The sequence below is a fragment of the Eleginops maclovinus genome, chromosome 20, assembly GCF_036324505.1.
Source record: "Eleginops maclovinus isolate JMC-PN-2008 ecotype Puerto Natales chromosome 20, JC_Emac_rtc_rv5, whole genome shotgun sequence".
In the NCBI taxonomy this organism is placed as follows: Eukaryota; Metazoa; Chordata; class Actinopteri; order Perciformes; family Eleginopidae; genus Eleginops; species Eleginops maclovinus.
Window position 1 is genome coordinate 25,512,288 of NC_086368.1, and position 13,746 is coordinate 25,526,033.

Consider the following 13,746-nt stretch of genomic DNA (forward strand, 5'->3'; position numbering starts at 1 on the left):
ACAAAAAACATTAATAATAACTGGTTTTATATGAGTAAAATCGGCCTGATAACTTCTCTAGAAGAGAGCACTCATCTGGAAGAGAACTTCATTGCCCACAATTCCTACTTCCGCAACCTAACGTTAACCGTTAGCAGCAGGGCATGTAGAACACAACGAAGAACTACAGTCATGTTCCTGCTTGATAGCTACTGTCAGTTGCAGTAAATGTGACGGGCAAGTTGGAGCACAACGAAACACATGCAGACAATTTCGGGAATGAAAGGTAATCATTGTGAATGTTTTAAACGAGTCATGAGAGCAGCTTGTCAGAATTAAAGCGGAGACCAGCGGACAGCTAGCAGTAGAAACTATGTGCTAAAGTTAGCTAGCATTTGGAGTTCTTCGTTAGCATACCGTACGAAGCAGTGTAAAAGCCAATGAGTAGGCAGAGGTGGGTGAGGTACTCAGGTGTAGGTGTAGGAATGGTCTATTACAAGTGAAAGTCCTTCATTCAAAATGTTATTCAAGTAAAAGTACAAATGTATTAGCATAGAAATATACTTAAAGTACCAAAATGCATCATGCAAATTGGCCTAATTCAGAATATCAAACTATTGTGTGTTTAATTATTGATGCATTAAGGTGTTTTTCAAAGCTGGTAAAGGTGCAGATGGTTTTAATGACTTTGTATACTGCAGTGTAGCTTTTGAATGTTTGTCCAGTGTAACTAAAGTCTTATTTAAGTGTTGTTTATACTTCACAACATTAATCCAAATCTGCCAAGTAAGTAAAGGTATTTAATTAATGTAGTGGAGTAAACGTACATTATCTACCTCTGAATTGTAGTGGGGTAGAAGTACAAAGAAGCACAACATTGAAATACTCAAGTAAAGTACAAGTCTGTCAAAAGTACAGTACTTGAGTACATATACTTAGTAACTTTCCAACACTGGACCAGGATTCTTTTTTAAAAATCTTTGAATTAAGCAACACACCAGCTTGTAACTTTAATAACGGAAGTGAAACTCAGCTTTAGCTATAACATTTCTCTTAAAATACTGTATAAAGGGTTAAAGTCAGACCATAACATGTCACAGTCTTGGCAGAAGTACTACAAACTGAAGTGAAAGTGAATAAACTATGGTCTTAAAATACTCGACTACAAGTAATGTCCTGATTTCAAAATGTTACTCAAGTTAAAGAACTAGCATCAAAATATACTTTAAGTACAAATAGTAAAAGAAATCATTCTGCACAATGAACCATTTCAGAATAATTTGAAGTACACATGTATTATCAGTTGAATGTACTTCAGGTATCAAAAGTTTACCTTTTCACATGATTACTTAATTATGGTTATTTTATTTGACTGCTTTTTAACAAGTAAGAGCATTTTAGTATTGTCAATGTGGACCAAATACAGATCCTGGAAATACTGTGTAGATTTAGACGTACAGTACTGCGTTTTCCACCATTGTAGCACATCATTACCATAGCTGTATATAAGCAGCTTGATCTTCAGCCATAATGTCAAACACAAAGCTGTTGACCTTTGGTCTCTGTCCGTTTGTCTGCCAGGTGTGTGTCCCTAACACAAGCAGCAGTGATGGATGGAGAAGCCCAGAGGGCGACGGCATCCTGGGGGAACGGGACTCTGGCTCCCGGGGACCACCTTCGCTCAGACAGGGCAGAGAGCCCCACCCCGGGTCTGGTGGAGGGAACAGAACCAGGTGAGAGTGGTCTATATTCAGCACGTGTTGCAGATTGTCAGTAGACTCAGTCACACAGAGCTGAAGACATTTACTCAAGTCCTGTACCTGGTAGGCTACAATTTTCATGAAGCTGTGTTGTCTTTTGGCTTTGATAAGTACATGAATGAACAGAATAAAGAACTACATTGAATTTAATTTGAGTTATTCCATCTTGTGGCAAGACCCACATGGGATGATATTAGAAAAACATAAAAAATGTTTACAGTACACGAGTAAACTGTTTACAGAACACCTGTGTCCCTTATACAAAGACACTGCTAAGGATATGTAGAGATCCACTCTCTTGAATGCTAACAAATAACTCTTATGCAAAGTTTCATTGACACATAATTCAACTTATTAGTTCATTCCGGACTTGCATCCAGCCAAAAAGCAGTTCTGATGACTGCAGCTTCACAGTAGGAGCAGAACATATTTGCAGCGGACTACACTGTGAAATATTATACATTTTTATTTGGTACTTTATTAAACCATGTCAAAAAAGCATGATAGAAACACATGCGTGCAAAGTGAAGTTCTCCATTTTACATGAACACTCTAATAGGAAGGACTCATACTAAGCACTGTGTGCTTGTGTGTGTGTGTGAGTGATAGAGCATGAGTCTGTACATCCCATAGACTGTATATATAGAATATATATATATATCAATATATACAGTCTATGGTACATCCTGTTTGTGCAAAGAAATATCGAACATACCTTTATCTGACAGAAGATCAGGGGAGTAACAGAGGTGGGTTTGACTTTGCGATTATATGGCATGCACTGTAACGACCCGACTACCAAGCTGCTCCGAGGGGAGTGCTCTTGTAATAAACTTGACAAGGAGCCCCTAAATGCATCCTTTATTTTGGTCTCTGTGACACTACCTTGTCAGATCTGAAATATTCTCTTTAACTATGTGACAGAACAACTTTAATGCATTAGGGAAACCTTACAAGGCCAACAGTCATCAGACAGAAACAGGCCATTAACTATAATAATGCAAAGATCTCCTGGAAGGAAAACATGTCATGGTAAAATCATGTTGTCAGCAGCTGAGGTATGTCACATCCAGCTTGGAAAAATCCACCTCTGACAGAAGGAATGATGACGTAACTCTTCTGGGGATTAGCTCTACTGAGTCTTGACATAACATGAGGTTTTTGCAGCTTTGTCTAGCGATTCATTATGAGACAATTCTGCTCTTAATTCCTCTTTCCTAAAGTGACCTTAACCACGATGGGGGTTTATTCTTTCTGACAACCCAAATAGGACCATTCTTGTATCTTTTTCAAATATAAACGCATTCATTAATAACACATTTTATCTAGACTTTTCTTAGGCTTTTGCTAATATCAGTCAGGTTCTTGTTTGGTTGTTTGTTTAAGTCAAAGAATAAACATTGCATAATATCGACATTTAAGAGACTATTTCTGTTTCATTCGCCCGTTTTTTTTCAGCTGCCCTTTTTGGCCAAAATCAGCCTGATTTGGGAATGTGTCATTGGAGTTTGAGACAGTCCTGGATGGTTTTCATAGGAAAGTGGTTTTGTGTTGCTCTAAAAAGGTGGGGGAACTAAACAGACGTTCCTTATGACAAACCAAACAGTTAGTCTCTACCCTTTAAGTCTCCCCTCTTCTTAACCAAAAAACTGTGTCTGAAGTTTGTTTTCACAACTATGTTAAACAACACCTTGCACACTAAAGGCTTCCTTATATCTCCACCAAACATTTAATCATGTACCCCTACATCAACACAGGTGCTGGTCAGAAGAGTGCCATGTTCGTCCATGCCCAGTCCTTCGAGGATCTGACCGCTGAGGCTGAGGAAGAAGTCCGTAGAGAGGCCGACATCAACAATCCAGGGGATAGTGAAGAGGAGCTGAATGTGCTGGTGGGAGAGAAGGAGCCACACCTTACGTCAGAGAGTAAGTCTAAGGAGGAAGACGTGTCCAGCGAGGCGTGGAGGAGCCACAGAAAACACGTGTTTGTGCTGAGCGAGGCTGGAAAGCCGATCTACACCCGCTATGGCACGGAGGAGGCTCTATCCAGCACCATGGGGGTGATGATGGCCCTCGTGTCCGTCGTTGAGTCCGAGAAGAACACCATTCGATCCATCCATGCAGGTGAGAGTATACTTTTGTGTTATGCTAATAGGGGAAGGCAATATTTTGATATGATATCAATATAGTGAATTGACTAGATATCCTCTTGGATTTTGGATATCTTAAAGTGTTTTCTTTTTCCTGTTTTAGGCTGTAATTAAATTAGTTTTTGGGCCAGTTTATTCTTCATTAGAGATATAGATTTGAAATGTGGAGATGAAGGGTTTCCATACTATGTTTACTTTGACAGGGGGGTGATTTTTGTAATTGCTTCTAATAGCAGTGAAGCTTTTGCATTTTTTTTGCGCTTCTCTATTTGCTCTGTGCGCCTTCCTTTTATCAGGTGCAACTTTATTTTCCCGTGGTCCAATAAGATTGAAAGGCTAGTCTTTTGTGGTGACTTGTCATTTATCATAAATCTTGCCCGCAGTCCCTTTTAAACGTGTCGTCCCCTCTATCTCCCCCTGTCAAAGCTGTCTCTGTAATAGAACTGTCTCTCACAAGCAGTGTGTTTTATGAACACATTGAATCAATATTCTGCATATTTTGTGTATCAGATGGCTGTAAAGTGATTTTCCTCACCAAGAGCCCTCTGGTGCTGGTGGGCGTGTCCCGCACCTCTCAGTCGGACAAGGAGCTGCTGCGGGAGCTGCAGTACATCTACTACCAGATCGTCAGCCTGCTCACCCTCACCCAGCTCAATCACATCTTCCAGCATAAGCAGAACTACGACCTGCGCCGCCTGCTGGCCGGCTCCGAGTACCTCACCGACAACCTGCTGCACCGGCTGGACCGAGACCCCGGGCTGCTGCTCAGCGCCGTCACCTGTCTGCCTCTGGCCAGCTCCGCCCGGGACACGGTGTCCTCCAGCCTGCAGGCCGCCAAGTCCAAGAATCTGGTGTTCTCCATCCTGCTGGCAGGGGACCGCCTGGTCACTCTGCTGAGGAAGAAGGACCAGTTCCTGCACCACATAGACTTGCACCTGGTGTTCAACCTCGTCGGCTCCTCTTCGTCGTTCCGGGAGGGCGAGGGCTGGACGCCGATCTGTCTGCCAAAGTTCAACACCGCGGGTTTTTTCCACGCTCACATTTCTTACCTGGAGCCCGCCTCCCAGCTCTGCCTCATCCTGGTCTCGACCGACCGAGAGGACTTTTTTAACATGTCCGAATGCAAGCAGCGCTTCCTGGAGAGGCTGAGCAGGCGCACTGCCTACCAGGCCCTGAAGGATGCTCTGAAATCTCCCACCTATTCTGTTGAGCATGTCGGCATCCCGGAGCTCAGGCACTTCCTGTACAAATCAAAGAGCTCAGGGCTGTACACCAGGTAGGCGGGATGTCTGATCAAACCTTTACATGGGTTTAATTTATAGAGAAAATCATTTCTTCCCACTTCACAAGACCCTCTTTATTTCTTCTCCAGTCCAGAGTTCCCTGATGTGTATATATCTGACTCGGAGCAGGAGAGGCTGATGGGATTGTACCAGGAGCTCCACAGCAGCTTGCACCATCCGACCAGACCTCTCCGCTTCTTCTACCGCTGTGGGGAAAGAGAAAACCTGCTGGCGTGGGTAAGCCTGGGAGATCAGATGATTGTAGTCTTTAAGAGTATTATATATATTTATCGCTGAGGGCCCCGGCTGTGGCGCATCTGGCTGGGGCACCTGCACCGTACGCTGGTGACCCGGGTTCGATTCCCGACCCGTGGTCCTTTCCGGATCCCACCCCGAATCTCTCTCGGCAGTACATTTTCCCAGTGTGGGACTAATACATTCCTGATTCCTCTCCCTCTCTTTCCTGCAGGTGACGAGCGGCTTCGAGCTCTACCTCTGCTTCAGCCCTTTGGGGACCAAGGCCCTGGCCGTCGCTGCTGTCACCAAACTGCTGAAGTGGATCAGGAAGGAGGAGGATCGCCTCTTCATCCTGAGTCCTCTCACATACTGAGCCCGTCTGCAGACTCACCTCCTGAAACTAAAAGCATCACCCTGAACAACAGCAGCTGCAGGAGGTGCAGCTCTGTGTCAACTACTGATTGTCGGAGCAATGCTTCCCACCCCCCCTTTGCTTCTGGATTCTTCTAATCTAACTCACAGATTTCTGATGATTGTGCAATGAAAGAAAGCAATTTATTTTGATTTGTTTTATAACTTCAAATGTAAAAAAACAGCATCATCAATGACTCACAAACAACTCGATGGGTGGTGTTGGTACGCTTTTGGAAGTTGTTTCTTAAACGATTGTTTTACCTGACAGAAAAATTCCTTTCTGATTTTATTCTTTTAAATAAATGCTCGAGCTCTTAAAAGTCAAGAGTTTAATTTGAATTGAAAAACTGGAATTTGTTGTGGCCCTGCAGGAGGCTATCCTCTCTTGTCTTGAGACACGAGTCAACCACATTCCTTTTGTGTTTTATCTTTTACATGATGACCAATTACTGTATCGTCATTTCACCTCTATGCACCTTCTTTATGCAAAAGGATCTCCGAAGACAAACGTGTTTATGACTCTGTAAACTGTTTACTGCTGTCTTTGTTTGGATTGTTATTGTCTTATCATGAAATCTAAATGTCCATTATTCTTTCAATGACCATTGGAACATTTCAAAATTTGCCAAAATCTACACATTAGTTAAGAACAGTATTGTATGAAATGTAATGTGCTTGTGTCTAATCATTAAGGTTCGCTGTATTTCATAGGATCCCGTTGCCACATCTGTCTCCACTAATCATGCCTTAACTAGTGGTGATTGTGATGAATAAATATGGCTCGTAATGAAACAGATTGTGAGTCTTGGTTGGCTGTAAAGTTTGTATTTTCTTACTTTAATGTATTAGTATGAATGGTTGTAGGAATGCTCATCTCTAAGTAGCGGTATCGCCCCCAAAATACTGTATTTCATTTGAGATTAAACTTCAAAAAACAAAAGAATACAACTTAATGTATTAAAACTACGCACTGGGCAGAATGGCCCTTTAAGGCACTGTATTATTGGGATATTATATATAAGCAGAGTTTTTGTGTTACAGCTGGTGGAGTTCAAACACATTTAACCTTTTTATTTCTTTTTTAAATATTTCATCTTTCAGGAAAATGTTTCACTTCCAGGTCTAGTTATGTTTTTTTGACTTTATAATATGTAAAGAAACTCAAGCTATCAGATAAATGTAGTGAGAAATAAGTACAATAGTTTCCTCTGATATGTAGTGAAGTAAATGTACACATTAGCATAACAGTTAAATACCTGTAAAGTAAAAGTACCTCGAAATTGTACTAAAGTAGGAGACCTTTTTTACTCCAGTGTTAGAAGGAAAAGCATTTTAGTTCCAGCATAAAAATACACACTTTCAACTACTGCTCTCCTTCAATTTGTGTATTTTACAGTATACCATCACGTGTAGGTTACATCCATACTTCAGGACAGCAACATGAGACATATAGAGCTCCTGCAGATGATGTCATATATGCTGGTCACGTGACGAGATACGACAGGGGCAGCCATTTTGGCAGTCATCGCGGCAGTAAATTGACAGGCACTGGCAGACTGTCAAGGATGGTGGATAACTGCTGTGCACCAGGTTGCACAAATAGGCGTGGGAAAAAGAAAGGTGTATCGTATTATCGCATTCCTAAAGACGCGGAGAGGAGGGAGAAGTGGATTGGAGCGATTAAAAGAGCCAGGAGCCTTCAGAAAAAGACTGAAAGATGGGACCCCCCGGCCGTTGGCTTTCGCTTATGCAGTGATCACTTCATATCAGGTGGGTGAAGGAATACAGTACAATGCTACAAAAAGTTTCTGGTCAGTTTAATTAAATTTAATTAGTTTAATTTAAGAAGTAGCACCCAGTTATTATAGCTAATGGACACTGTGATGTCCCTTTTTAACTCAACAAGTGTGGCTCTGGCGCAGCCTAGCCAGTTAGCAAGTTAGCTTGTAGCAAGCTAGTGGTAAACAAACCCGTGTTGAAATATTCCTTCTTATTTTGTAGGGAGAAAGAGTGATAATCCGTTGAGTCCGGATTTTATCCCCTCAATTTTCGATTACCTTCCATCTCCAGAGAAGAGGAGACATAAAACGAGACTGGAGGTTTTTAACAGAAGGCAGAAGGCTAAACTGCACAAAGTAGAGCAGGCAAAGATATCTGCAGAAGCCATCCGTCAAAGGTGGGTAGATCAAACTCCTGTCTGATTACATGTTGGGTCTACTTGTGATCGGTGTGTTATTCAGATTATTTTATTTCAAATAGTTAACTGCCGTGATATGGTTATAAACAATAACGTCACACCAGTCATTTAATGAAGGCTAATATCATATGATTTCCATTAAACATGTCAAACTGTAAACATGTAAACATGTCAAACTGCCATCAGTATTGTATGCATGAAAGCTTATTTTGCTGCTTCTGTGTTTTCATCAGGACATCAACTGATGCAGCCCCAGAAGACCATATCACAGAGCCTTTGAAGGAGCCCCCCATCACAGATCCGTTGGAAGACTCAGCCGATGATCCTGTCCAGCCTGAACCAGTAACACCACCATGCACCTCTGAAACCTGCTGTACCCGCATCCAGAGTCTTGAGCAAGAATGCCAAGCTCTAAGGGCTGAAAATGTGTTGTTAAGGGAAAAGATTAATAGGAAGACCCTGACAGAGATTAGTTTAAATAACAATGATAAAAAGGTGAATGTCCTCACTGGGCTGGCAACCTATGCATGTCTCATGACCATTTTTCAATATCTGGCTCCATTTCTCAAAGTTAAATCATCAATAACATGTTTTCAACAATACATGTTGACTTTGATGAAGCTTCGAATGAACTTAACATTTGACTTTTTGGGTTTTTATTTTGGCATCGACCCAACTACTGTCTCCAGGCACTTCAAAAACTGTGTTAATTTGATGTATTGTAGACTGGTGCCAAGCCTAGTGGTGTGGCCTGAAAGAGAATCTTTAAGAACATCTCTTCCATATGTATTTAGAAATGGTGACTACGAGAAGACTGTTTGTATCATTGATTGCTTTGAAATATTTCTAGAGAAACCAAGTAGATTGCGACCCAGTGCGCAGTGTTACTCAAGATACAAATCACATCACACCATGAAATATTTAATTGCCATTTGCCCTCAAGGTTCAATTTGTTTCATTTCTACTGGATGGGGAGGTCGCACCAGTGATAAGTTCATTACAGAACACAGTACTTTTTTACCTAATATTCTCCCAGGGGATGTTGTTTTGGCAGACAGGGGGTTTCTGGTGAAAGAGTCTGTTGAAAGGTGTCAGGCTGAATTAAAAATTCCAGCATTTACTCGTGGAAAAACACAGTTAGATCCTGCTGACATAGAGAATACAAGATCTCTAGCCTCTTTAAGGATTCACATCGAAAGAGTCATAGGAGTACTTCGTCAGAAATATACTATCTTACAAAGCACTGTGCCAATAACTTTCACAGACATAGAGAAAGAAAATGATGTTACTTATCTTGATAAAATTGTGAGTGTATGTTGTGGACTAACAAATGTACCTGATTCTGTGGTGCCCTTTGAGTGATGAATTTGTGCAAGTGTAAGTTTGTGTAAGTAAGTAAGACTAAGTAATTATGTTTTTTTTTTTTTGAGCATTGATTAGTTTCCTACAACTAGGACACACCCACTGTTTCGGTACCCTTTTCATCCGAAGGCAGGTTTGGTGGAACCTCTTCACGGCACAGAACCCTGAGGCACAAACAAGCATATTCCCTGCCGCAGGTGCACGGCAGTAGCACCACTGTTGCTGGGGATCGGTGCTTGCAGTTGCTTGTTTTGGTGCAGAAAACCATTTGCCTAACAGCTCTGGGATGATGCATTTTAGGAAGAAGTCACGAGCAAGTTCAAGTTCTTTGAGAAAGAATTCTGGGTCAAATGTAATGCGTTCCACAAAGGGTGAATCACCTTCCTTTTCAGTCCACAGAATGAAATCACAGTATGCCAATTTGGTAACAAATAGCTGCATCTGCACTTGGTAGAAGTATGCATGGTCTCGCTTAAGTCTAATTTTTCCTAGGGAATCTTGTTCAAGGCAAAAGTGTGCAACAGAATTTACAGCTTCATTGACAGAAAGCTCCTTTGCAGAAAATGGGCACTTCATTTCTAAGACACCTGTACCACAGCAGCTACAGGACACATACCCATCAGGTGAGGCCCCGATAAATGGGTGCAGAGGTGAAATTCTAAATCCGGCTGGTCGCACCAGGACGTCTGTGTGTGATAGGCGATGCTGCATTTCGTAGTATTTTCTGGCCAGTTCTTCATTATTGCATCCCCATCTGAAGAAACAATGGAAATATGAGTTTTGGACAATAGTAATGCCACCCCACATTGCTACCTCCCTGCCCTTTACAAATGTTTAATGTAGTGTTGCACGATGTACCGATACTTCAAAAGCACCGCGATTCTTGGAAATTAAAAATGTCACGATTCCTAAATTTATTAGTATCGATACTTCTAGAATGTCCGTGTTCCATATTTGTAAGAGACATATTTCATGTTGGTGTGTGCAACGCACGCTCGAGTGCCTCCCTATGGACGTCCGTGTTTTTTCTCCTCACGCACGCAGCAAGAGGCTGCACTGCTGCTGTCATTTAACAAACACTACAGAGAGATGGCTGCATGTGCGAGTGATACTGTGGCCGCCGGTCCACGGCTGGTTGATAAAGATGACGCGAGGAGTGAGATATGGAGGTACTTTGCCTACCTTGCTGACAGTGAGGGCAAAGCTACCGATATGTCGAGACCTGTTTGTCGTAAGTGCTACAAACAATTGCAAACTAAGGGAGCCAACACCTCGAACCTGGCGAAACACTTGGCCGACAAGCACGCCGAGTTGCACAAGGAGTTTAAAGACCGACAGGTTAGTATGTGAAATATAACATGTATCATCACGTTCATGAACTTCATGCCCTTAAAACAAGTCAAATGAGAAGGCTATAGTTTATTTTGTGACAAGTCACTGTTTTGCACCACCGTAGTTTGACCAGGCTATCTACAGAAATAGCAGGCTAACTATGGGCATTATCCTCATGGCTAACCACAATAGCCTGCCTAACGCTAGTTCAGCATCTTTCTTTGAAAACGCAACTTTCATAGATGACGTAAATAATTCGCAAGCTGCTAAAATAAAGCATACAAAACATCAGCTAAAATGATCTATAGCCTTTATTAGCCTATATGATAAAAATCACAGCATGTGCATGTTTGTCAGTGATTTATTTAGCCTGTATTGGGTTACAGCATTTAAAGAGCATGAACCTGCTGTACGCAAAGGAGGTGTAGGCCTATATGAAACCTTTGCCTTGTAAGAAATTATGGACTCAAATATAAAGTTAACCATCAAAGAAATCAGACATTGAAGTACAGGAAACGCCTATATTAATCCATGTCACAGTTTAAACAACATTAGGTTAACTCATTATATCCTATGAATAATGGTAATGTTATGGTTAAGTGAATGTTAGCAATTATCACTACCACTGCATAGAGATGTTAAGTTAGTCACAAGTTATTGTTACTATCACACATAAACTATTTAGGTCCTCCGTTATGACACATTTATCACCATCATATTTTAAATATTTCCATTTTCTTCTGCTACAGCGGTCTGCAGCTATGGGCTCTGGAAGAGCAACTCCTCAAAGGCAGCAGCCAACCCAGCAGCCAACCCTCCAAGCTATGTTTGAGCAGCACAACAAGTACCCCAGGGAGTCCAAGGAGGTAAAACGGCTTAACAGGGCAGTAGCAGAATTCATCTGTCTGGATCAAGTGCCAGTTTATATAGTGGAAAAAGCTGGGTTTAGAAACCTTATGCAAAATCTCGACAAAAGGTATGACGTCCCATCCAGGAATTTTTTCATGTACAATGAAATTCCCAAGATGTACAATGAAACAAGAGCGATAATCAGTGCCCAACTTAGTCACACACCGAATACATTTTTCTCCTGCACCACTGATCTCTGGACCAGCAGAACTGTGGACACTTACATGGCAGTAACACTCCAGTTCATTACACAGTCCTGGGAGATGCAGTCCTGGTGTTTAGGGTGCTCTGCATTGTATTCTGATCACACAGCCGACACTCTAAAGGAAACCCTGGAGGAAATTATCACAGATTCCTGGGGGCTAGACATGGCCAATATGGCTGGAATGACAACAGATAATGCGTCAAACAACCGCAAAGCTTTCAGTGAATACACCTGGATACCCTGTTTCGGGCACAATCTGCATTTGGCAGTGAACAAAGCCATAGATATTGATCGTGTGGCAAGCTGTCTGTCCAGGCTCCGTAAGACTGTGTCAGGCTTCTCCAGATCAAACAAGATGTCTAGACTGTTCAAAGACAAACAAAAGTCTTTAAAACTGCCACAACATACATTAATCCATGATGAGCCCACCCGATGGGGTTCCACCTATGACATGGTGGAACGATTTTGTGAGCAGCAGCAAGCTGTCTCTGCGGTTCTGGCTGAGGACCGGAAGAAGTGGCACCTGATGCCCAGAGACACAGACATGACCACTATAGAAATAGTGAGGGATGTCTTGGCTCCACTCAGTGACTTCACTGATGCCCTGAGTGGAGAGAAAGAAACCACCATATCATCAGTCCTGCCACTGATGTGGAAAATCAAAGCCTGCCTAATAGAAGAGGAAGGCGACCGCCCCTTGGCCATAGAAATGAAGAACAAAATTAGAGGAGATTTTGAGAAAAGGTACGATGACCACAACCTGCAGATGACCCTAAACACCTCTACGTTCCTTGATCCGAGATTTAAAGATACTTTTGTAACAATGGAGGAGGATATCAAGAGGGAGCTGCTCCTTAAATCTGAGGCCGTTCAGCTTCCACCCCACAGTCCAGTGGACCCTAGAGGAACAGGTGCTGCACCAAAGAGGAATAAGAGAGACTTAAAAAGTTTGCTCTGCACCATAACCACAGAGAAGAAAGGGGCAGATAATTCTGAAACGAGGCACCATTCTCCCACACCTGCAACACCCACAGATAGACGACTAAATGTTGAGTTTCTTGAATACAAACAATTGAGAGAAATCAGCCCTGCAGAGGATCCCCTGGCCTGGTGGAGTCAACATGAGGCACAACTGCCCATCCTGGCACACTTTGCAAAGAACTATCTTTGCATTGCAGCATCAAGTTGTGCTTCAGAGCGAGTCTTCAGCACATCTGGAAATATCTGTAGCCCAAGACGTTCCAGGCTGACTGAAGAACATTTAGACATGCTAGTGTTCTTGGCCAAGAACTTAAATAAGTGTAAGAAATGAATATCTGCTGGCCATTCTAGGGCTAATGCTCTTAAGAGACTCAGTTTTGAGTATAAGAGATGCTGCAGCTAAATTGTATTTGTTTTTTTAAACTCAGTTGTGAGTATAAGAGATGATGCAGCTAAATTTTATTTGTTTTTTTAAACTCAGTTGTGAGTATAAGAGATAATGCAGCTACATTTTATTTGTTTTTTTAAATTGAATGCCATTGCTTTAATTTGTTATTTATGTTTATTACTGGTAACGCTTGTGTTTCTTATGACTGAGATAATGCTGCTAAATTTATTTATTTTTTTACCTTGAGTGTCATTGCTCTAATTTATTTTTTATATTTTGATATTTCATATTTTGTTCAAATGTTTAATATATCTGCTGTTCATATGTTCATTTATTAGTGTGTTATGATAAGAATGTTGCCCCAGTTTTAAAATAAAGCACATCAATGATATTTGAGAGTGTTTCTCCCTTTTCAGGAAAAGTATCGAAAAAGTATCGGAATCGCAATTCTTGACTTGGTATCGGTATCGAAACAATAATTTTGGTATCGTGACAACACTAGTTTAATGCTGTACTTGGTTTTACACTTCTTTTTAAAGAATAGCCTAGT

General features: G+C 41.6%; 2 protein-coding genes and 1 long non-coding RNA gene across 3 annotated transcripts; all 3 read left to right on the forward strand.

The window, feature by feature from the left end:
• The first annotated feature begins 117 nt into the window (after window positions 1–117).
• On the forward strand, window positions 118–6,614 carry mon1a (MON1 secretory trafficking family member A). The gene is made up of 6 exons (XM_063910683.1): window positions 118–265; window positions 1,561–1,712; window positions 3,497–3,862; window positions 4,399–5,164; window positions 5,261–5,408; window positions 5,641–6,614. Exons 2-6 carry the CDS (start codon window positions 1,589–1,591, stop codon window positions 5,779–5,781), a joined length of 1,545 nt encoding a protein of 514 aa, XP_063766753.1. The 5' UTR covers window positions 118–265; window positions 1,561–1,588; the 3' UTR covers window positions 5,782–6,614.
• Window positions 6,615–7,301: 687 nt separating this feature from the next.
• On the forward strand, window positions 7,302–9,385 carry LOC134882367 (uncharacterized). Its single transcript, XR_010168148.1, has 3 exons — window positions 7,302–7,592; window positions 7,824–7,998; window positions 8,253–9,385. It is a non-coding gene; the product is annotated as an uncharacterized LOC134882367 (long non-coding RNA).
• Window positions 9,386–10,223: 838 nt separating this feature from the next.
• On the forward strand, window positions 10,224–13,587 carry LOC134883581 (E3 SUMO-protein ligase ZBED1-like). Its single transcript, XM_063912011.1, has 2 exons — window positions 10,224–10,719; window positions 11,463–13,587. The coding sequence occupies exons 1-2, from the start codon at window positions 10,354–10,356 to the stop codon at window positions 13,137–13,139; spliced, it is 2,043 nt and encodes a 680-aa protein (XP_063768081.1). The 5' UTR covers window positions 10,224–10,353; the 3' UTR covers window positions 13,140–13,587.
• The last annotated feature ends 159 nt before the right edge of the window (window positions 13,588–13,746 follow it).